Raw genomic sequence first — 23,366 nt, forward strand, 5'->3', positions numbered from 1 at the left:
AAATTGTGACTCCAATATGAAGGTGCCAGTTCAAAACAACAACAACAGAACCTCCACATGACAACAGAACCTCCACATGAACATCTGACTACAAAATCAGTGGTGGACCGTGTGGTACTCCTGAAGGGTGTCAACTATTTGGTGCAATAACCTCTGAAAGTCTTGACTTTCAGAATGTAGCAATCAAAAGGGTTCTCCCAATAATATACCTGGAAAAAATATGGTTTTCACCTGAATAGCTATTTTTTAAATAAACTACCTCCAACCCTCTTGTGCACACTGTCATACCAAGAAATGCCAAAAGTAGTAATGCAACGGAGTGGCAATTGTTTGAACCCTTGATTTTGAAGAGCCACACTCAATATTATTATCTCCAGGTAAATAATCACAGAGCTAGCTGTTCACTTAGAATAGCAAATCTCCAACATTTTACAGCAGCAAAGACACAAAGGTTTTGCTCTTTTCTTTTCTTTTGAAGCATCGTGCTGGATTACAGATGCTCTTGCTTTGTCACAGCCTTAATTTGATAGTTTAAATATGGGCTTGAATTTAAAAAGCACATGAAAAGCAAGCCTTTCTATTTGGCATTATGTTTTTGCACAGAGCCACTTTTAATGGGACATAACCAAGTGTCTATAAAAAAAAGTCTTGATTTAGATAAGTAGAAGGTGCAAAACATTACATTTTAACATCATGAAAACATGCCGACACTTTGAAGGGTTGATGAAGAAAAGAAGATTCCCCCCATTTTTATTTTTGCTCTCATCGGTTATTTATAACAAATTGTGAAAGGGGATTGTTTGACGAACAGAGAGTCTGTAGGCATGGATAACATGACCTCTTAGTTGAAATTTTGAGGACTACCCATCCTTGGAGACAGACCGTCGGGCGATGCTTAGAAGGCAGCTTGTTTTCCAATCCTCAGTATAGCTGTGGAACAGTGGAAAGAGCAGCAAGCAGTTTCCCCAGTGTTCTATACATACAGGTTCTAAGCATTCCTCTCCAAACTATGCTCCAAGTTACAATGTGTTCTGAATTCATTTAGCCTTGATAAATAGATGTGTGTACCATCCGTGAAATAAAGCTTCGGTGGAATAAGGAACAGCCTTTTATCCCACAAAGCACTGCTGCCTGGTTAGGTTTTCGTTACCACAAGCTATTCCAAGCTATTTCAAAGAGGAGTGATTTCTTCATTCTTACAGAGAATGCTTGAACGACGCCTGTTTGAAAAAATGCAAAAGAACCACACATGAAGAAATGTGGTTTCTGTGGTTGACGTTGTAACATAGGTGCTAAGACAATGACATCTAATAAAGGTAAAAGGTAAAGGACTCCTGGATGGTTAAGTCCAATCAAAGGTGACTATGGGATGCGATGCTCATCTCGCTTTTCAGGCTAAGGAAGCTGGCATTTGCCCACAGACAGCATGACTAAACCGCTTCTGGTACAATGGAACACTGTGACAAGTGCCAGAGCGCACAGAGACACTGTTTACCTTCCTGCCATAGTGGTACCTATTTACCTACTTGTACTGGTGTGCTTTCAAACTGTTAGGTTGGCAGAAGCCGGGACAGAGCAACAGGAGCTCACTCTGTCACATGGATTCGAATTGCTGACCTACCAAATGGCAAGTTCAAGAGGCTCAGTGGTTTAGACCACAGCACCACCTGCATCCCCTGGACCCAGCCTTTTTGAAGTGTTTCATTTCAGTTATGCATCATCTGAAATTGTTCCTGAGGCATTGGGAACCTGGCAACTATTCTTCCATGCTTTTGTAACTTTCAGGGTGGTTACATGGTCCTGCCCCTTAGTAGTATTTGAAGTGGCAGCTTGTAGCTCAAAGGTGGGGAATGCTTTTGGCCTGGTGGGGCCTCTCCCCTACTGCTGCTTTAGAGTGTTGATGGACCCTCCAGAACACTGTAGGAGGTGGCCCTGAGAAGTGCAGGGTGAAGGGGCAGTCAACAAAAATCACTTTCCTTTGCAGCTTTGCACTGACATTATTAACAATGCAAAAATGCAATAGCAGGGCATTACATCATACCATATAGAAAGCCTATAGAGCCTCTGCTGAAATGAAGCCAGAAAATACTGGTAGTCAAGCAACGCAGTATGATTTTCAAAGTAAAAGACTTTGTTTTCTAGGTCAGTAAAGGGGTTCTCTGTATGCAGCATAATACAAGGTGTTTGTTTTGGAATTGCCTATCTCTTCCATAGTGAGCACTAAGAGAATCTGTTGTAGGTACATACTTACCTTCGTCTTTCAAGGGCATGTTTTGTTTCCTGTCGAGTTTTTTCATTGATTGGATAGAAAGTGAGTATAAACAAGCCTAATGGCACGAGAAGAGATGGGACTGCTCCAACCAAGACTTTCAGCATGATAACAACACTGTGAGACTGTTTGCACACTCCTGATTTGAAGCCTGCAAGACTATTAAAAAAATAAATACAGATGTTACAGTCATATCTTCATACTACTATTTAGTGTGTGTGTGTGTGTAGCCTCTCCCACCCACAATGTAGAGCCTTCCCCATAATTTTTTTTCCCTGGGGTTTCACTGGCTCCTTGATATCATCTCAGCTTCCTTGGAGATTTTTTTTCTTGCTAATGCTAGATCTGAGTAATGAAGAAGGTAGGGGCTTACAGATGAAACAGTCACGTTTTTACCTCTCGCTGTGGTCAAGACTGAAGCAATGAGGCAATTATTACCTACATTCTGTAGCCGAAATCTTCGGCAAACCAGTTTCACATTGTGGAATTAATTTATTTCACCCTGTACAAGGACATGTATTTATTAACCTTTGTATCCTATGAAACTTTTTTTGACATTTTTAAGTAAGCAGAATGCAGTAGAATTCATTATCTGCTAGAAATTCTGTGAACTATAAGTTCCCTGTCTGCAGACACTAAAGCAGGAGTAGAGCATGTTCACTGCATTGAGGCAAGACTTAATTTTAAATTGTCTTGCACTAAAAATTGCATGTGGAGTCTTTGCTACTCACTCAAACACTAGCTGGATTTTGTGACTTTTTAACTGATGCACTTCCTATTTCACATCAAAATGCACATTCAGGCAGTTCAATGGAGCTCTGATGAAATTTGCAATATAAATGCACAGGGGTCCACAAACTTCAGATGGCTGTGGTAGCAACCAAAAAGAGCAGAGTCTTTACCCAACTTCAAACTGCATCTCGGAAAAACACAGTGCAGGATTAAGGACAGTCCTATTTCCCTCCTCCCTCTCTAAGCTTGGGCATAAGGAAGGTGTAAGGAATCACATTTGCAGTTACACAGAGCTTCTGGAGGCCTCTGACCAGCTCTGGGGCACAACATCACTGTTGGAACGATTCCTACACACTTGGGAGCGGATCCATTTGATAAAGAGGACTGAGGCTTGTAGTTTGTGCTTCATAAGCCCAGTATAACTGTGGGGATGATACCCAACCCCTTTCCCCACTTTCAAGGTCAGTAGGGAAAGGCGAGACTCATCATACTAGCCATGGAAAGTGGAATTGTACATCTGTGCGGGTTTGCACAACACCCCCAACAACAATTTGTACATGTGAACTGCTTTGAGGTTTTCTACAATCGAGCAGCATATAGATTTTATGAAATAAATGTAATTTGACATGTAGGAATTTGTCTCCACACACTGCTTCCAAGCTGTTAAATGAGTGTTGTTGTTTTTAACCCTCATTAGGAAAGAGCCACAATCCACAGCTTGTATATTCCAAGTAGGTTGAAAACTAAGCAGGGCTGGCTTTGGATTTCAAAATGGCTTTTTGTATCAGGTAAACAAATATAAATTTACACATTTAGATTCCGCTTGGAATGTCATTCGAGGGTCTCCTGCTGCCTATTTTTACAACATGGCAGGTTTGCAATCTGAGAAATCGAGACTCGCCTAAGGTCATCTAGAGAACCTCTCTTTTTTTGTATTTGTTTGTTTTTCTTTTTGCCCAGCAAACCTCATGGTGAGGATTTTAACTTGGATGCTCCTCAGACCTAGTTTGACCCTTTAGCCACCTCACTTGACTGGCTCTCATTAGGTTTGATACTCAGAGATTCACCACTTCCTGCTTACTGATACTCCTGGGCGTGGATGCTGGTTCTAGTGGTAATAAGAGCCTTGAACTATAAGTGATACTGAGAGTTTAACTGAACAAACCCCACATTACCATGCCCTGGGTTCCTATGTACCTAAAAGAACCCAGATCCTGACACATGGATATTTATAATGTGGTCCTATATCTATGTCTGGAGCAACCATGTGTGTGTGTGTGTGTGTGTGTGTGTGCGTGTTTTACTCACTTCAGACTAGCTGCAGAAATTCCTAGTCCAATCCCAGCTGACATCTTATGAAAAAAGGTATATGAAGCATAAAAGATGGTTTCATGTCCTACTGAATTAGGATTCTGCACCCGAAAGTAGTCGACTACATCAGGCAGCATGGACCTTTAACCAACCAATGAAAATAATTACACATCCATTAGATATTTCTGGGAAAAGATGTGACATTTTAATGAGCAGCATACAGTACTTTAAAAGAAAGACATTTTCATCTTTTGTGGCACAATTAATAAATATTATACCACTTATGTAAAACATGGAGGGTTTACAAACTAATTAGGTCAGGTCAGGTAGGAATCCTGAAGCAATTAATGATCTCGCAGGTTAATGGATAGAAATTTAACACTGGCAGAGGTTTGCTATTCTGGAATAAGCATGAGGGAGGGAGACTGGGACTGCACTCTTGATTAACATAAAATTTAATTACTTCTGCTGATAGGTTAGTGATGTCTAGAACACCAGAGAATAAAACTGGATGAGTGTAGCATATTCCCCAGGAGGACTTTTGTAATGAGTTACAGTAAGAGACATTTGTAAAACCTCTCAAGCCATTACGAGAGAGACAGAGCAAGAGAGATCCCAAATATCTATGCTCCTAACAAGATAGCAGATTTTCAAAGCATCTGCGGGTATTGTACTGGCTGAAAACACCAGTGCGACTCTCAAGAAAATTCATTCTTCTGTTTGAACAGCTCTTTGATCTGCTCTCAACCAATACAAATTATGTTGTACGTTTATTATTATGTTCCCATAAACCTTTTTACAAATGCAATAGCCATCTTAAGGTGCCTGGCTGTGCTCTCTATAGGAGATGAATAAATGTAAGTGTAAGTCCTTCTTAGTGATGCCTCACATTTCAAGGAAGTATTAATATGGCAGAGGCTGCTTCTCCTAAGGTGAGGGTTAAAGAGAGAAACAAGACATTTGTGCAACTCTTCTCACATCCCCTTTTGCATATTTCCACACCCAATCTCTTATCTATGCTAGGGGGGAAATAACATGAAAAGTGGCTTCTAACTTCAGCTTAGGAAGCTGCTTTCACTGCGTGCAGGCGAAAAAAGAGCTGGCCTGTGAGTTTGGGCAAGTCAAAAGTCTACTGTGATACACTGCTCTTTTTCTTAGTGCCCTGATACAGGGCACAGGTAGGGCATAAGCGTATACCTTACAGATACTACAAAGTCTGATGCCCTGCACATCCTACTGTGTAACAGATATTTCCTTTTAAATGCCGATAACAGTTGATTTTGTACCTGGTACACATATGCACACACACCTATAAGACTGTCCTACCATGGCAACAGCAAAGAGGCTGCAATGCTAATCCCTGAAACACCAGCCGAAAGGTAGGCAACAGCCGGTTCTGGAAAGAACACCAGCATGGTCGAAGCAGGAATCATCAACTGGAAGAAATGGAAATCGGGAGAAATGTGTATGGTTAGATCAGCGTTACTGTGGAGTTGAGAAACAGGAGTGCAGGAGTGGGGGACCTGGCTCCCATTTGGCCTGCAATGCTGTATCCTACAAATGGTGCTCACCTGCCTCATACCTGCTATGTCAGATGTGGATCAGGTACGGACTTTGTTATAAAGGAACAGCTGACAGCTTAAAGGGGGCTCTGATTTGTTCCTTTGCAAGCAGGGCTCCCTGCTAGTTCCCATCAGCTGAGCAATGCCGACAGGGAACTCTGCTGAGATCGGGTGTGCTAAGACGTTCCCTGTTGGGAACTCCCTAGGAGAGAGCCTGAGGAGGCTGGAGGATGCAGTCTGGGTCCAAAAGGCTTCTTCCAGTGCTCTGAATCCAAACCGCTTCCCTTGTACCTGCAACCCTGCCCTCGGTGGTGGCATGGGTGCTTTGGTGGAGGCTTATATCATCAGTTAGTGGATCCCCTGTCCCTGAGGACGTCCCTTGGATCGTGACAACTGCTTGCTTTTTAACCATTTAGTCTTAAATTTATCCAAGCATGGGCACCTGGACTTTAACTACTCTAAATCGAAAGGTTGACTATCTTCCCCGCAAACAACATCCAGAATTACTAAGCCCAGTCTTGCACCAAATGCAGTATTGTAAGCCTAAGATCAGTTGATGAAAATAATGCATTTGCTTTGCTGCTCATGAAGCTTGTGTTTTTTTCATGGAACAGGGTGGGCATTCGGGGAAGACCCTGATTTTTGCGTCTGTATGCAGGTAGAAATATGACCTGCTTAAGCCTTTTGTCATTTGGAAAGACAATTACGGGGAGAGCTTCACCTGTTGACACTCTGAAGTCAAGCCTCTTATTACGTGTGTGTGGGCCCTGATTTATTTTGGGGCCCTCTGCCCCACCTGCAGAAGCTAGAAATCTGCACACAACAGACACACCTGTGCTTCCTATATGCAACATGTGGTCATCCACTCAAGAGGTTAAAGATGCAGGCTGTGTTTGCTGCAGGGGAAATCATGAACTTCCTGCCTCTGCCTCACACAGTGCGTCTCGTATCCACCACAGTATAGAACACACCCAGTTTGCTCTGTGAGGAAAATATCTGCCAATCCATGCTGACACCATATCTTTCTAATTTTATAATTTCTTACAGGTGTGCATGGGGCAGACATTTCTGGCTCAGCTCCCCATGCTATGCAAGCATCAAATATATACAGTCGTACCTTGGATCTCAAACGCCTTGGCTCCCAAACGATCAAAACCCAGTAGTTAGTGTTCCGGTTTCCGAAACATTTTCAGAAGCCAAACATCCAACACAGCTTCCAATTGGCTGCAGGAGCTTCCTGTAGCCAATCAGAAGCTGCACTTTGGTTCCCAAACATTTTGGAAGTCAAGCGGACTTCCGGAATGGATTCTGTTTAACTTCCAAGGTATGACTGTACATAGCTGAGCAAGCTCTGCTTAGAAGCGCTGCCTAATCATTCATAAGCAGACACTCAGCTAGACAGCTCTGCCTATAATAACCAGTGTTTCTAAAACAAAAGAGTCAACAATCAACAGAACTCTGAATGAGAAATACACACACTTGAATTAGTCTGTAATACTCAGCAATAGACCTTGTTTCACCACAAGAGAGCACTCAAACAATACAAGATTGTCATGTGCACAGATTAAGCACAGCAGCAGTGTTTACCCACTTGGAATCCAAAGCACCCAGATATTTATAAACCAATAGTGCCATAAAATGGGATTTTCTTGTAAAGAAGGAGTATGACCCAGCATTCCAGAGGCTCACACTAATATTCTTAAAAGCTTTGCTAGCATAAGCAGAGAAGCAGGAAATAAATTCACGGCTGATGTATCTCTGCTCTTTGCAGACAAATGATTGTAGGTAGTGCTTGCTCTTAGCCTTCTCATTAATTGTAACAGAAAATCTGCACTTACAAAGTATCTTCCTCCCTGACACAGTTCAGGAACTCCTGATATGCACAGATTTTATAATCAGCTCATTTGGGTAAGCAATTCTATGATATTCTAAACCAGAGTGGTGACAGAGAACCTTGATTAAAGGCATGAGAGAATAAGCCCTTAGGAAAATAAAATGCTCTAAGACTGCATGTTATAAATTTCAGAAAGATAAAAGTACCAGGTTGACCCATTTAAGAATGTTCTAAGCCTGCTTTATACTATACCAGCCAAAATCAAGCAGTTTGCCATCGTCAACATACCCTGTAGTTAAAATTAATCAAGATTTCCCTTATACTGGATTAAACAATGGCTTCAAGGGAAACACTGGCTAGTCTCTTGAAGACTGCAGGAAAGAATGCAATGTTACCAGAAGTAGCCTTTAATTAACCTTGCATTATATAATCTGCATCCTACCTATAAAGGCAGAGTATAGCCCATAGTGTGAAGGAGAGAATGATTCAATCCAAAGTAGGAGGAAATGCAGCAAAAATGAAGACAAATCGGAACGATAACCAGAAATTGGGAGCCCATGTTGGCCTGGCTAGGAAAAGAAGCACAAAGGCCAAAAGGGGGAAGGTGTCTCAAGTTTCAAAAGCATTGTTAAAAATGTTTGGTGCAATCCCAAAAAGGCTATTTCTAAAGTACAAAAATGCCAGCTTCAGCTTGCATTTAGTGCCTCAGTTGCTTACTTACTGATATCCCACCCGCTGTAGTCTTTTTGCCGAACTTGTTCAGAAACCATTGCCAGCATGGAACGCTCAGTGCTGCAGATATCTATGAATGATGAGAAAAACCATTACAGGAGAAAGTATGCTTCATATCAAGGGGATCAAGGAAGCACCATATGAATAATTGCACACATCACAAAAAGGGAAGGGCACAAACTAGGCCATATGGGTTCACCGCAAAGCAGTTCTCATAGAATCATAGAACTGTTATCTAATCCAACCCCCTTGCAATGCAAGAATCCTGCCCAAAACAATCCCTGGGTGGACTCGAACCACCAACCTTCTGGTTAAAAGCCAGACACACTAACCCACTGCACCATCTCTATCATGTGAACTCGATAAACATGGGTCAAAAAGCTGGTCAGAGAGTTAGCAAATAATGTTTTTAAAACGCAAATCAAACTCAATGAATTTTACATCCTACCCAACTTCCTAGCTGCAATCCAGATCATTTACTTGCCTGATGACATGAAATTAACCCAGGGTGTGGCATTATCCAGGGTCTAAATAGTGATATGCATACCATATTATGAAAATACAGTAAGAGCTTAAGAGCAGCATACTTTGCAAGGAGGCTCCGCTTTGTCCACATGCTTACCAAGACAAGCATCACTAAATAATCAATGTGGTTGTGAAGATTAGTTGCAGCAGAACAAAAGAGGACAAAGTTGTTTTGTACAACCTGGAGAGTTGAAGACAAGAGGAGGAACAAAACGATAAATTAGTCACAAAGCAAATGTGGAGCAGGGTTGATTAATCGAGGCCATTTAAATGGTTTAAAACCAGACTTCCCATTTACAAATGCTGAACAAGAGCGCATGTGAACTGATTGCTATAACAATTAAACACATGCTGGCTGGCAACAAGACAAAGCTGCTATACATGCACTTTTTGAATATATTAAAAACAACAAAATTTGTTCAATTACAGGTACATCTAACATAAACTAGCAGTGGTGCAGTTAGGTAATTTTAGACTATCTACGTAATGGTCTTATAGGGAGTTTCCTCTATAGGTGGTAGTGAATTAGTTCGCTAACATCAGATAAATAACCCTTCATGTGTGCAGCAAACAGAGGGTTATCACGGCTTATCTCCCAACTTTCATCAAAATGCCCGAAGAAATACAGCATGGTGAAGAGGTGGATACCTGTGTCTTCCAGGCAGAGGCTTCTCAATTTATACCCCTGATAATCAACATCTTTTACTCCAATGAGGACATATTTATGTGGGAGATCATTTCCAGTGCCACCAATGAACTGGACAGGATCCACTATAAAAGTATGACAGACCCCTCAAAGTCAGTCCACAATGACTGGCAGTGTCTCGCCAGGGTTATTGCAGATTGCACAGCTTGAAGCAATTGGATGCATAACAACTGGTTCATTTTGGAATGAGCCATTGTCCAGACCCATAAGTTTGATTCAAAGCTTTACTTGCAGAACTTTATTCAAAACAGAACAAAGCACAGTAAATGATACATCCAAAATATCCATAAGGTCACGTGCAATGGCCAGCACAGGCTCAGCTTCTTAGAAATAAAATAACATAATCAGAGCTGACAAACATAGCTCTCTCTCAAAGACTCCATTAGCCTGTATTCCAGCCCCAAGGCTGTTGAGCTCATTTACGTATTCCTATCCCAAGGAGTCTGGGAACAAAGACCAAAGGCCACTCCTTTTCAAAATGGTGATTTGCAATTCAATACCTCTCATGTGATCTAAGGTTAAATACCAGGTGTTAGCTAGCAAGAGAAGAGTAACAGTAAATTATCAACCCATCTAGGAGCTTAGAGAGCTTAATATAGCCCCATGGAAAATCCCCAAGTTAAAGCGTTCAGTAATATACATAGGCATTCTCCATTTCAGTGTGAATTGAACAATTATACTTAACAAGGGTTTCAGGCAGTGGACATTTCCAGCCCCACAGGGAGATGCCAGGTATTGAACCTTGGACCTTCTGCATCATCATCCATTGCTGACTGCTTTTGGACTGCTTTTGGATAAGCTGTTGTTCAATTATTGTTATATTTTAAAATGGTATTTGTATTTGTTGAAGAGCCAAAGAATGAGTTTGGTAGAAGGAACTCTTGAGATGGTCCAACCATCTTGAAGTGGGGGGAAATCCACTACAGCTTCCAACTTAACGCTGGTGGTTTGTAACTAACTAACTAACAACTATATATATATATATATATATATATATATATATATGACCATATTTCTGTTTCACAGTTGATGTGGGTTCTTTCATAGTTCAGGTACAATCTATGCTGCTGCAAATCCTCTTATGAACTAGAATTACCTGAACAGCTGTTGAAATCAGGAGAAATGATGCTGCAAGTTTCACATATGGTCCACACATCAGTGCAAGTTTGTGTCCCTTAAGGAAGGGAATTTGTTGATCTGATTTTAAGGCATAAGGATCTATAACGAGTGGAATAAATATATAAATGCATATATGATACCTTGTTTTTAAAGTAGGAAAGAAATGTATTAGGAATGTTTGTTGTGATTAAATAACTCACCTACTTTTTCTCTCACTCCAGTGCAAAGGGCAATAATGCCAATGAGGTATAATACTGATATTGTTCCTCCTGCAATCATGTAGAGTTTTTTGTTCTAAAAAATAAAAATAGGTGGTAGTAGTGATGTGGGGTGGAAAAAGGGAATCAAATTTCACTAAGACTATATAGGTGAGAAAATGCTTGATACAAACAAAATGAATGAATATATATATATATATATATATATATATATGCTTTCGTAGATTTTCACGGGTACAGGAATGCAGGTTTTGGTGTCCTCGGGTGTCTTCCCGTGTAAAAGTTGGGGTGTCTAGGCGACGTGTAAAAGTTGGGGTGTCTAGGAAGCCATCGAGATAGAGAAACACCCTCACAACATGAACAAGCGTGACGACACATCCCGCTTGCCAGACATCTGGAAATTAGCCCTCCCCACAAAAACTGACACCAGATCCAGAGGCACACAGAACGCCATCACCAATCAACCACACCAGACCCAAACCCAGACCCTCTCCACAGATAAATTACAGACACCATCCAGTAGCCAAACCATGGTGGCACCTCCGGATGCTGCACCCCCCTGCAATCCCTACACAGATCTGGCTGACACAGGCCACAAAACCACAGCTCGCCCCTATACACGAAGCCAAGCCAGAGCACAACTAAGTGCAGTACAGCCATCTTCTCAGAAAAACTCTTCACAAAGTTCAAGAGGTCAAGACACAAAGACTTTAGCAACTAATCCACACCTAATGACCCACCTAAGTGGTACTCAGGATATCACTCAAGAAATCACTCAAGATATCCCTCAAGTAATTAAGGAACAAAAGAAGAAAAGGCACACTAGCCTGGGAACTTCCTCTCTGCCCAGAACATTGGAGGCTATACACCACACCCCCTCAACAGTATTTATAGGAACTCAAACACTGAGATCCTGCTCTGTTCCAGTAACAAGAAGCCGAAAGCACCAGCCTGAAGATGACGAGTGAGACCTCGTCGAAACGTCGCCTAGACACCCCAACTTTTACACGGGAAGACACCCGAGGACACCAAAACCTGCATATATATATATATATATATATATATATATATATATATATATATATATTTGCTTTCGTAGATTTTAACGGGTACAGGAATGCAGGTTTTGGTGTCCTCGGGTGTCTTCCCGTGTAAAAGTTGGGGTGTCTAGGCGACGTTTCGACGAGGTCTCACTCGTCATCTTCAGGCTGGAACAGAGCTCTGTTCCAGTAACAAGAAGCCGAAAGCACCAGCCTGAAGATGACGAGTGAGACCTCGTCGAAACGTCGCCTAGACACCCCAACTTTTACACGGGAAGACACCCGAGGACACCAAAACCTGCATATATATATATATATATATATATATATATATATATATATATATGAAAATCAATGAAGCACAATGGGTAGAGGGGCGAAAGGATTAGTTTCTAAATTGTACTCTGTATTGCTTAATGTAATTTACGGATCTATGGAACCTCTTAAAAAGATATGGGAACTAGATACTGGTACATAAATTTTCCCCAAAGATTAGAATAAAATTTGGGATTCACAACCCTTAAAATCTGTTTCCAGTTTTCTCAGGGTAAACACCTTAAAATTGTTACACAGATGGCATCATACTCCTTTCCAAATGTCAAAAATGTTTTCTTCTGTATCACTTAACGGTTGGAGAGGTTGCAATAAACTTGGCACATATTATCATTTATAGTGGGAATGTCAATTGGTGCAAGATTTTTGGAACATAAATTTGATAGAAATGATAAACATTACTAAAGAAATTGTTGTTTGCTGTCCAAATTAATATTACTGAGTATTTTTTATGATAACAATGTAAATATATTGTCAAAAGAATTGGTCTTATATATCATCTTGGGAGCATGAATAGTAATTGTAACTGAATGGAAAACAACCCCAAATCTTAACACTGGACACTTCGTACTGATCACTCTGGAATATAGCTATAATAGAGAAAATCATGCAGAATCTGAGGTTTTGACAAGGACTAGAATCTTAAGAAACATTTTATATGATTTGGCATTCCTTTATGACATATACAGTACAACGGAACCATCATTTGAAATACAATCCTTGTCACAAACCAGCAAATCTGGAATTATACTTGATCTGATAAAGTTGATAGTCTTTACCCAGACTTTATTATTTTAACTCATGTACAACTACTCATTCTATGTTATAGTTTAATTTTCAGCTTCATCTTCCAGTTAAATAAAAAACTTTACACTGAAACTTTACACTGAGCCAAAATTCCACCTACATATGTAATCTATAAAGTTGTGGCCATTTTAAATCCAGATTGTTGTCTGTTTCAGTTTGTTCTATCACACCTCACTTTAGTCACTGCCTAGGGGAGGGTGGCAATTTGACTGGGACTACAACTCCCAGCACACATCAAATGCCAAACATATTTTATTTTATTCAAGATGTGTGCATGCGTGTGCGCACACACACACACAAACATACAGTCTGTGTGTGTGTGTGTGTGTGTGTGTGTGTGTAAACCAAAGCTTCTCAGTGGTGTTGAATAGATAATTGGAAAAATAAGATTAGCAGACAATAACTGAAATACTAACATCCCTCAGAAGTAATGAATACCACTATCATGTTTAGGCTCAAAGTTCATTTTAGTAGGGTTACCATGTTTCAAAAAGTGGTTGACAAAGATGTTGAGCCTCTTCCTTTTTGCCAAAGTGGTTGAGCTTTTTTGGCAAAACTGCCCCCCCCCCCAAAAGACAATCTTGAGCTATTCTTAAGGAAAATCAGCAAAAACAACGCTGCTGACATAGGTTGCCATACGTCTGGATTCTCCCAGACATTTTTCCAATTTCCGCCCAGACACTGCTTCCTACTACAGTATTCCGGGTACGTCCAGGGAATTCCAGATGTATGGCAACCCTAATTGTAGGAAAGTTCCTGTCCCAATTCTATTGCCATTGCTATTAACAAAATCAATAACATATCTAGACAGTAGGATGGTGAAATACAGTATGCTCCTTCCCCCCTGCCCAAATCTTTTGAAAGCTTTTCAACTTACTGCCTCAGACATGTCTGGAACACTGGAACTGTTTCCGTACAGATTGGTGGGGGAGTCCATGTTATCCACACTATGGTTACAGTGGTCAGAGCTGTGAGCATCGGAGACCATACTGACCTGGAGTGTAGCTCCAAGCAATGTTCCAAGACCTTCAAATCCCATTCCTAAAGTAGGGGGGAAAGCCCACTTCTTTTTAAACCTGAAATGGTGGAGCAGCTGCCAAGAAGGCTCAGAAATAACTGAGCACTCCCCTGTTGTGATGTCGAAAGGTTTTTGTGACCCCCGCCACAAATATTGCCTTTTAAATAAAGAAATAAAACTGCCTCCAACTATTCTTGCTTGGCGACACCCACTTTTAAACTTGGGGACCAGGAGGGTTGGCCATGTTTCAATGTGACCCTTAGCTCAAAAAATAAGAAGCTACCCACCCCTCCCTTAAAGATTATGAGCTCCTTTAGACAAGAACAGACTTTCTGGAGTCACCTGTCTTCCAATATAGTTCAAACTATGTTACTAGAGGTTACATTGAGCCATGATCCCTCACCTCCCTCCATCTTCAATTCTTTCACTGCAACTGAAACGGGGAAACAAAACTGAAACCAACTTCAAACAGTGACTTCCAGTTCTCATTTGGAGGGCAAGTGTAAAAGAAATTTACTAATTTGGATATAATAGTAGCAACTGTGGTTTGCCTGAAACGTTAAGGCAGGGAGAGAATCAGGGTGTGGAAGGACAGGAAGAAAGGGGATGGGGAATCATGCAATTCTGAGGCTTGCTTACAAAATGTCAACCCATAGTTTGGCAACACAAGAGAACTGAGCTTTTCTGTTTTTCAATACTAGTCCCAACCCCTTTGCCACAGCTCCCCCAATATGTTTAGGGGGAGGGGAGTCTCCAGAGCAGCATGCTACATGCAGCATGCTCAGTAAGACTCACGGTATGCCGTTGCTGAATCTCGTTCCTTCTGGTCTGCGCTCAAAAACATGACGAGAGCTGTATATGGTACATGGAATAGCTGTAACGAAAGTACACACACACACCAGTTAGGAAAACGCAGTGCTTTTTTCTGGGGGTACGCAGGGGCACGCATAGCCCTAAACATTTTGTGACTCTAAGTTTGGCTTCATTGAGGGGTAGTATTTCAATACAAGTAGAAAAATGAGAGTACCCCTAAACATTTTTTTAGGGAAAAAAGCACTGGAAGAATGTATCACTTGAGCATGCTGCTTTTCATCGTAACCAGAAGGCTTGCTATATAGTTAGACCCAGGAATCCTGCTCTTTATGAGGCATGCTGTACCTTTTCCCTCCAACCTTCAAATGTGCAATAGCTCAAAAAGGAAGTGAAAAGAGCCTTAGCCATCCTTGGAGGCAGGAGTTTTTTCGCTTAACTCCCCGGCAATTTTTTTCTGGTCCACAAAGACCTCACTCGTTTTGACAGTTGTGACTGTAGGAATCAGCCTCATATAACCAAAATTCTTAAGTGTAATTAATGCACGAAAGGGTTAGTGCCAGAATAAGCTGTCCTGCCAAGCTTAGCTAGGTCACATACACCCTACTTTGGCAGAAAGGAAGTCTAGTCTATTGTTCCCTCAGTCTACCATGCGAACTCTGGTGTGTAAAGAGGTCTGAGCTTGGTTCCTACAAAGCCATCGTTTTGTATCTCTACAAATTATTTAGGAACTTCCGCCACTTGGGAACTAACCTAAGTCTTTACTGCCTGTGTTTTCTGAATGCTGTATGGAAAAACACATGATTCTGACCTTTGAAGAGTTTGTAAGTAAACATGTTAACTTACTAATGGATGGTATTTTTCTAGTCTAAGGGAAGTGGGAAAATTTGGAAGGAACTGAGAATGACATATTTTAAAGGTATAATGGCCTGTATTTCCGTGCTTTACCTTGCTGCACGTTTTGTGATTTTAAATCACACCAAAGAGTACTTGCCCCAAACCTGGATCTGGACATCCAGGAATTCTCCTTTTTATACCTATCTTTTCCTTTCCCAACCAACAGTGGCAAGGTAAATAAATAAATAGACACAGCGCACTGTGCACAGTCCAGTGCACTGATGGGGAGGTAGATTACCCCCACCCTGGTCATCAAGGAAATCATTTTGTAAGTGTGGACAGAATGATACCCCCCCAGCTGTTCTGCATGGCTCAGCTGAGGCATTGTGTGGCAGAGACTATAATGCTAATAGAAAACCTGCACTAGCTAGAACTATGTACCCATTCAAATTAAAATTTGGCCTTCCCCTTTCTATCCTGATCAAGCATGAACAAAAATGATGAGATAAAATACAGGGGTGCTGTTGGTATATATCCGGAAATGTCCACGCATTGCCTGGCAAAAGGGTATGAGGAAGTTTCTTCTTCTTAAGTCTTTTTTGTAAAGATTAATATTTTACCCTGGATGACTTTTCTGTTCCAGCAGATTCCCCCGCCCCCCATGAAGGGATCAAAGAAGGAAGCTTCAGGATTGGCAGAAGTGTTAATTACTGAGATTAAAAGGCCCAGAGCAATATCCCAGAGTCCTCTTAGATAGCAGTCAGGCTGTGGCACCCCCTTGTGAAAGTACAAAGTTTCCAAAGCCTGAATAGGTTCTTTGGAGGCATTAAGGAAATGAGTACAACTGAGCACAAATATGAATACAGAAAGTATAATAAGCTGTGAGGCATATTTGTACTGTGCGATGAATAGCATTTCGCGAGGGTGGAGTGCACCTTCATCTTAAAAGAACAACAAAAAGTCACTCTAATGGAGGGCATTGTTGTTTGTTGACCTATTTCCAAATAGATTTATAACAAGGCAACTGAGTAAATATCTCAGTTGAATAAAGAAACACAAACTCATCTCTTACTTCTAAAAGCCCATTGTTGCAGTATAAAGGCATGGGAATTTTATAGAATTTAACAGCTGTACTGAACCTCAGGCATACATGCTTATATGTTAACTAAGAAAGCCAAACAATCACTGGTGGCTCCCAGCAAATATTTCTTTGTCTTTGTGACATATTATTTCACGAATGTTGTCTCACTGATGCAATGGGATCTAGAGTACTGTTTGTATCTTTCCAAGATATGCAAAAAAGCCTTTGTGATGTGGTAGCAGATCTACATTAAAATATGATGTACAGCAGCTTTCATTAACTGGCCTGTTGAAATCCCTCTGTACTTTCTAAATTAATCAAGTTACACTGTAGAGGTGCAGTTCCTCACTTCCTAGCCTATATGACCAAATAGTTGTCTCATTCTATATTAGAAATAATTGTGATCCGATGGATGCGATGTCCAGAAGCATCTAATTGCAGAGGGAAAGGGTGTCAGTATTGATCAACTTACTGTACTCAATGCCTGGAAAAGGCAGAAGAAAGCCATATACCATACATCTTTTGCTTCTATAACGCTTGGGCAGTACCACAGGAAGAAGTAGGACACAATAAGGAAAGGTGTAGTACCCAGTAACCTGGAATAAAAACAATACGGTGAATGCCAAACATACCTATGTACCATTTTGATTGTTAAAAAGCAAAACTAAAAGGGGGATAAAATCTGTCCGGTTCAAATTCAATACTGTATTGTCTGCACCATCTCACATGTCTAATTTTTTTAATATTCTCTATGGGCATGGTTGTTATTATTTCTTTAAATATATTTTATACAGCATCTAACAAATTTAGTGGCTTAATAAACAATATGATTATTTTTACTACTACCTCACTCTGCTTAAGACACAGGAAGGGCTCACTATTGCTCTATTATCTATTAATGTAGACGAACAACCGTACAAGAGATGAAAGCCTCTCTATCACTGTCACCTAAATACGGTCCCTCTTTAGTCATCCCTGTGTTTTACGATGCTGGAAGCAATTCAGCTGTCATTTATTTAAATGGCAATGACTCTGAGGAAACACAGACCAGCCCTTCAATAGTAAACATGGTTCTAAAGGCAACCGGTAAAGCGACACTCAGGGCTGATAAGCTGCATGTCATTCAAGGCTTGTGTAAAGCTGGGAGACAGAATCTAGTATATTCTAGCTTTGTTATGTGCAAGTGATGGGCAGATGCAATTAATTCCGCAGAGTGTGACCTCTAACTACAGCAGAATTCTCCAGTGTACTTGTAAAGCAGCCGCTACACAATGTAATTAGATGACCACGGACACTATTAACAAAACCCTGAAACGAACAGACAACACAGATTAATCCTTTCAGAAGAGTGCTATCTGCACAGTATTTTCTTATACATTACATGAATGGGACTGGGTATGTCAGCTGATGATTTGCAGCAGGGGATTGGCGAGGGGGAGGAAAGAGGTGGAATGCACTAATTCAGTATAATAGCTCTTCCATTCTGTTGTAAGGGATACAAAGGCATTGTTAGGGGCTGGCATGATGGACTGCAAGGAAAGCAGCCATGATGTGGAGCAGGGCACTGAGGTTAGGTCAGGGTGGATCATTAATCCACCACAACAGAGTGTGACAACACAGCATCACTGTATCCATTCTAGATTTGCCAGCCCAGCAATTCAGAGGGAAGGCCATGTATTTTACAGACATACATAATTTCCACAGTTCAATCCATGCTCAAAGCAGCTTACATCATGAAAAAATACATACCGTATTTTTTGCTGTATAAGACTCACTTTTTCCCTCCTAAAAAGTAAGGGGAAATGTGTGTGCGTCTTATGGAGCGAATGCAGGCTGCGCAGCTATTCCAGAAGCCAGAACAGCAAGAGGGATCGCTGCTTTCGCTGTGCAGCAATCCCTCTTGTTGTTCTGGCTTCTGAGATTCAGATTTTTTTTTCTTGTTTTCCTCCTCCAAAAACTAGTTGTGTCTGGTGTGTCTTATAGAGTGAAAAATACGGTAATTACAATGTGACAAAAGTAGCCATCCATAGTAAATACAAAAATACAAAATACAAAACCAAACTGAACAATTTCCACATAAATCACAGCAAAAGATCCAAAGAAAAAGCAGGAACAAGAGCAACAACTCCCTCCCCAACAACACCTCAGGTGCCTCAGGCCCTGCCCTCCCAGGTCAGGTGCAAAAAGGCCAGAACTTTGTGGGATGCTTAATTCTCATTTCCAGTAGAAGAGCCAGTCTGCCCAGGTTAAGTACCTTAAGACAAGGGCCAGCATCAAGGATCAGCATGGGTGGCATCTGCTGAAGGCTCACACTCATGCCACACTCATTTTACAAGGCATTGACTGAACTTCCTTGCTTTGGTCACATTTCTTGTGCTATTTTTGCAGAGCTTTTTTTCCCAGCTGGAACTCAGTACCAGCACCTCTCAGGTGTGTGCATAGAAAAATGCCACTAGCTATTTGGATGCAAGTTATATTTAGGAATAAAATGCAACATTTATCTGGTGAATTAAAACAAACAACACATAAAACAAATAATACAATATAAGATTATGGAACAACAGCAACAACCTCCCAATACCAAATCAACACTGATCATGCAGAAAGCAGTACTAAATTAAACTAAAGTTGCAATCCTAAACAGGAGTAAGTCCCATTGAACTCAATGGGGCTTGTCTATGAGTAAACAGATATAGGTCTTTATCTGGATGTCCAGCTGAAACCGGCTTCAACCAGTTTAAACCTGTCTGGACCGGTTCCAACCGGTCTGGACCTGTTCCAACCAGCTTGGACTGGTTCCATTCGGTCTAGTCTGGCTGAAACCGGCTTCAACCGGTTTAAACCGGTCTGGACTGGTTCCAACCGGTCTAGACCAGCTGAAACCAGCTGAAACCGGCTTCATCTGGTTCAAACCGGTCTGGACTGGTTCCAACCGGACTACACCGGTTCCAACCTGCTTGGGCAGGTTCAAACCAGCTTCAACCAGTCCAGACCGGTTTGAACCAGATGAAGCCGGTTTCAGCTGGTTTCAGCTGGTCTAGACCGGTTGGAACCAGTCCAGACCGGTTTAAACCGGTTGAAGCCGGTTTCAGCCAGACTAGACCGAATGGAACCAGTCCAAGCTGGTTGGAACAGGTCCAGACCGGTTGGAACCGGTCCAGACAGGTTTAAACTGGTTGAAGCCGGTTTCAGCTGGACATCCAGATAAAGACCTATATCTGTTTACTCATAGACAAGCCCCATTGAGTTCTGATAAAGTTGATAGTCTTTACCCAGACTTTATTATTTTAACTCATGTACAACTACTCATTCTATGTTATAGTTTAATTTTCAGCTTCATCTTCCAGTTAAATAAAAAACTTTACACTGAAACTTTACACTGAGTCAAAATTCCACCTACATATGTAATCTATAAAGTTGTGGCCATTTTAAATCCAGATTGTTGTCTGTTTCAGTTTGTTCTATCACACCTCACTTTAGTCACTGCCTAGGGGAGGGTGGCAATTTGACTGGGACTACAACTCCCAGCACACATCAAATGCCAAACATATTTTATTTTATTCAAGATGTGTGCATGCGTGTGCGCACACACACACACAAACATACAGTCTGTGTGTGTGTGTGTGTGTGTGTGTGTGTGTGTGTGTAAACCAAAGCTTCTCAGTGGTGTTGAATAGATAATTGGAAAAATAAGATTAGCAGACAATAACTGAAATACTAACATCCCTCAGAAGTCAGCTTGGACCGGTCTAGACCAGCTGAAACCGGATTTAACTGGTTCAAACCGGTCTGGACTGGTTCCAACCGGCGTAGACCGGTTCAAACCGGCTTCAACCGGTTCAAACTGGTCTGACCCGGATGCAACCGGTCTAGACTGGTTCCAACCAGCTTGGACCGGTTCCAACTGGACTACACCGGTTCCAACCTGCTTGGACAGGTTCAAACCGGCTTTAACCGGTTCCGACCGGTTTGGACCATATTTAACCGGTCTAGACTGGTTCCCACCAGCTTGGACCGGTTGGAACCGGTCTAGACCAGCTGAAACAGGTTCCAACCGGTCTAGTCCAGCTGAAACCGGTATCAACCAGTTTAAACCTGGCTGGACCAGTTCCAACCGGTCTGGACCGGTTCCAACCAGCTTGGACCGGTTCCAATAGGTCTAGTCCGGCTGAAACCGGCTGAAACCGGTTTAAACCGGTCTGGACCGGTTTCAACTGGTCTAGACGGGTTCCAACCAGCTTGAACCGGTTCCAATCAGTCTAGTCCGGCTGAAACTGGCTGAAACTGCCTGAAACCGGTTCAAACCCGTCTGGACCGGTTCCAACTGGGCTAGACGGAACCGGTTCCAACCGGACTACACCAGTTCCAACCTGCTTGGACAGGCTGAAACCGGCTTTAACCGGTTCCGACTGGTTTGGACCAGATTTAAACGGTCTAGACCGGTTCCAACCAGCTTGGACCGGTTCAAACCGGTCTAAAGCGGTTCCAACCAGCTTGGGCCGGTTCCAACTGATCTAGACCAGATTCAACCGGTCTAGACCCATTCCAACCAGCTTGGACTGGTTCCAACCGGTCTAGACCGACTGAAACCGGCTTCAACCGGTCTGGAACAGTCTGGATTGGTTCCAACCAGCTTGGAGCGGTTCAAACCAGCTTCAACCGGTTCCAACCAATTTGGACCAGATTTAACTGGTCTAGACCGGTTCCAGAAAGACATTTACCTCTGCTTCATTGATTATGCAAAAGCCTTTGACTGTGTCGACCACAGCAAACTATGGAACATTCTTAAAGAAATGGGAGTGCCTGATCACCTCATCTGCCTCCTGAGAAATCTCTATGTGGGACAAGAAGCTACCGTTAGAACTGGATAGGGAACAACTGATTGGTTCAAAATTGGGAAATTCTACAACAAGCCTGCATATTGTCTCTCCGCTTATTTAACTTATATGCATAATTCATCATGAGAAAGTCTGGGTTGGATGAATTCCAAGCCAGAATTAAGATTGCCGGAAGAAATATCAACAACCTCAGATATGCAGATGACAGAACCTTGATGGCAGAAAATGAGGAGGAATTAAAGAACCTTTTAATGAGGGTGAAAGAGGAGAGTGCAAAATATGGTCTGAAGCTCAACATCAAAAAAACAAAGATCATGGCCACTGGGCCCATCACCTCCTGGCAAATAGAAGGGGAAGAAATGGAGGCAGTGAGAGATTTTACTTTCTTGGGCTCCATGATCACTGCAGATGGTGACAGCAGTCACGAAATTAAAAGACGCCTGCTCCTTGGGAGAAAAGCAATGACAAACCTAGATAGCATCTTAAAAAGCAGGGACATCACCTTGCCAACAAAGGTCCGTATAGTTAAAGCCATGGTTTTAATACAATTTAATATAATATTTAATACAATTTAATTTTATCCAGCACTAGAAAAGCTTCCTACAAATGTAGGAAGGGAAGAAATCCCCCCCTATCCCATTCCAAACCTTGAGTAAGCTAGAAGAGTATCAATGTTGCAGCATCTGTTTCCTGTCAGGGCCTCATACATTTAACATGCTCTTGGCTCTGGTGAATTTGTCTAAGCAGAGATAAACTACTGGACACATCTATTTTGGCAAGCCATCACCCTTACCCACAACAGGTCTCTTGGCCATATATGCTTTGCTCTATGAAAGCCAAATGTGGACGTTTCAGCGTTTAATCTACAAGTCCCTTTTCTAACTTATTCTCAGTCTGAAATCTATAAAGAAAATGTTTTTTTATTTTTTCCTTCCCTTTCCATTGGCCACAATTGGGTAGTTTTGTTTTAAGCTTGCACCTCTTTCTATCTGAGCAAGCTTGTTTAAAAAAGAACCTGGAACTAATACGATTTCCCCAGGGGCAAAAAGAGATGTGCAAGAGTTACCGTAGTTTGTTCTGCAAGAGGCTCATAAGAATGAGCATAGCCAAGGTAGACGAATGCCAAACTTCAGCAAGGATGGCAAGTACCTGGCTACCAATTGCTGCTATGCTGTGTACTTTTCCTTTTGCAAATCTGGAAAATGGATAGGTTTTACAAGAACATGTTCATAAAAATCAACCAACTTAGGGACCGGGCATGCATGTAGAATACAAAGGAAAATATGTTATTATAAGCAATCAGCAAAGAAGAAAATAAGCCAAACTACTAGCTTGCTTACCAAGGCATAAGTAGGCCAATTTTGGTCCGTTTGCTTTTACTAATAAGATAGCCAGCAACAGGGTCTGCTGCTGCCCCCCATGTCTTGCCAATAAAAAGCACCAAAGAAGTATGAAATGGAGTAATCTGAAAAACAAAAAAGGACACCTACCTTAAGAAAGGCGTAACCATTACAAGAATCAGAGAGCACAAAATAACTCTCCAAAAATGTATTTCAATGCATTATATAAAATGAGAGAAGCAGTCTATTACTGT

The 23,366-nt window shown here is 41.6% G+C and overlaps 1 protein-coding gene across 2 annotated transcripts in view; it reads right to left on the reverse strand.

Moving 5' to 3' along the window:
• Window positions 1-720: 720 nt before the first annotated feature.
• Window positions 721-23,366, reverse strand: part of MFSD2B (MFSD2 lysolipid transporter B, sphingolipid) — a 28,472-nt gene continuing 5,826 nt past the window's right edge. For both annotated transcript variants that reach the window (XM_081906322.1, XM_081906323.1), the window contains exons 3-14: window positions 23,113-23,237; window positions 17,407-17,530; window positions 15,002-15,080; window positions 14,066-14,229; window positions 10,991-11,084; window positions 10,768-10,889; window positions 9,063-9,146; window positions 8,430-8,510; window positions 5,639-5,748; window positions 4,310-4,453; window positions 2,252-2,428; window positions 721-1,220 (exon numbers count right to left, since the gene is read on the reverse strand). In XM_081906322.1, coding sequence (XP_081762448.1) covers window positions 1,172-1,220; window positions 2,252-2,428; window positions 4,310-4,453; window positions 5,639-5,748; window positions 8,430-8,510; window positions 9,063-9,146; window positions 10,768-10,889; window positions 10,991-11,084; window positions 14,066-14,229; window positions 15,002-15,080; window positions 17,407-17,530; window positions 23,113-23,237 — 1,353 coding nt within the window. In that variant the 3' untranslated portion in view covers window positions 721-1,171. The remainder of the gene's footprint in view (window positions 1,221-2,251; window positions 2,429-4,309; window positions 4,454-5,638; window positions 5,749-8,429; window positions 8,511-9,062; window positions 9,147-10,767; window positions 10,890-10,990; window positions 11,085-14,065; window positions 14,230-15,001; window positions 15,081-17,406; window positions 17,531-23,112; window positions 23,238-23,366) is intronic.

This window comes from Podarcis melisellensis, assembly GCF_964234715.1.
Source record: "Podarcis melisellensis genome assembly, chromosome: 3".
NCBI classification, from domain to species: Eukaryota; Metazoa; Chordata; class Lepidosauria; order Squamata; family Lacertidae; genus Podarcis; species Podarcis melisellensis.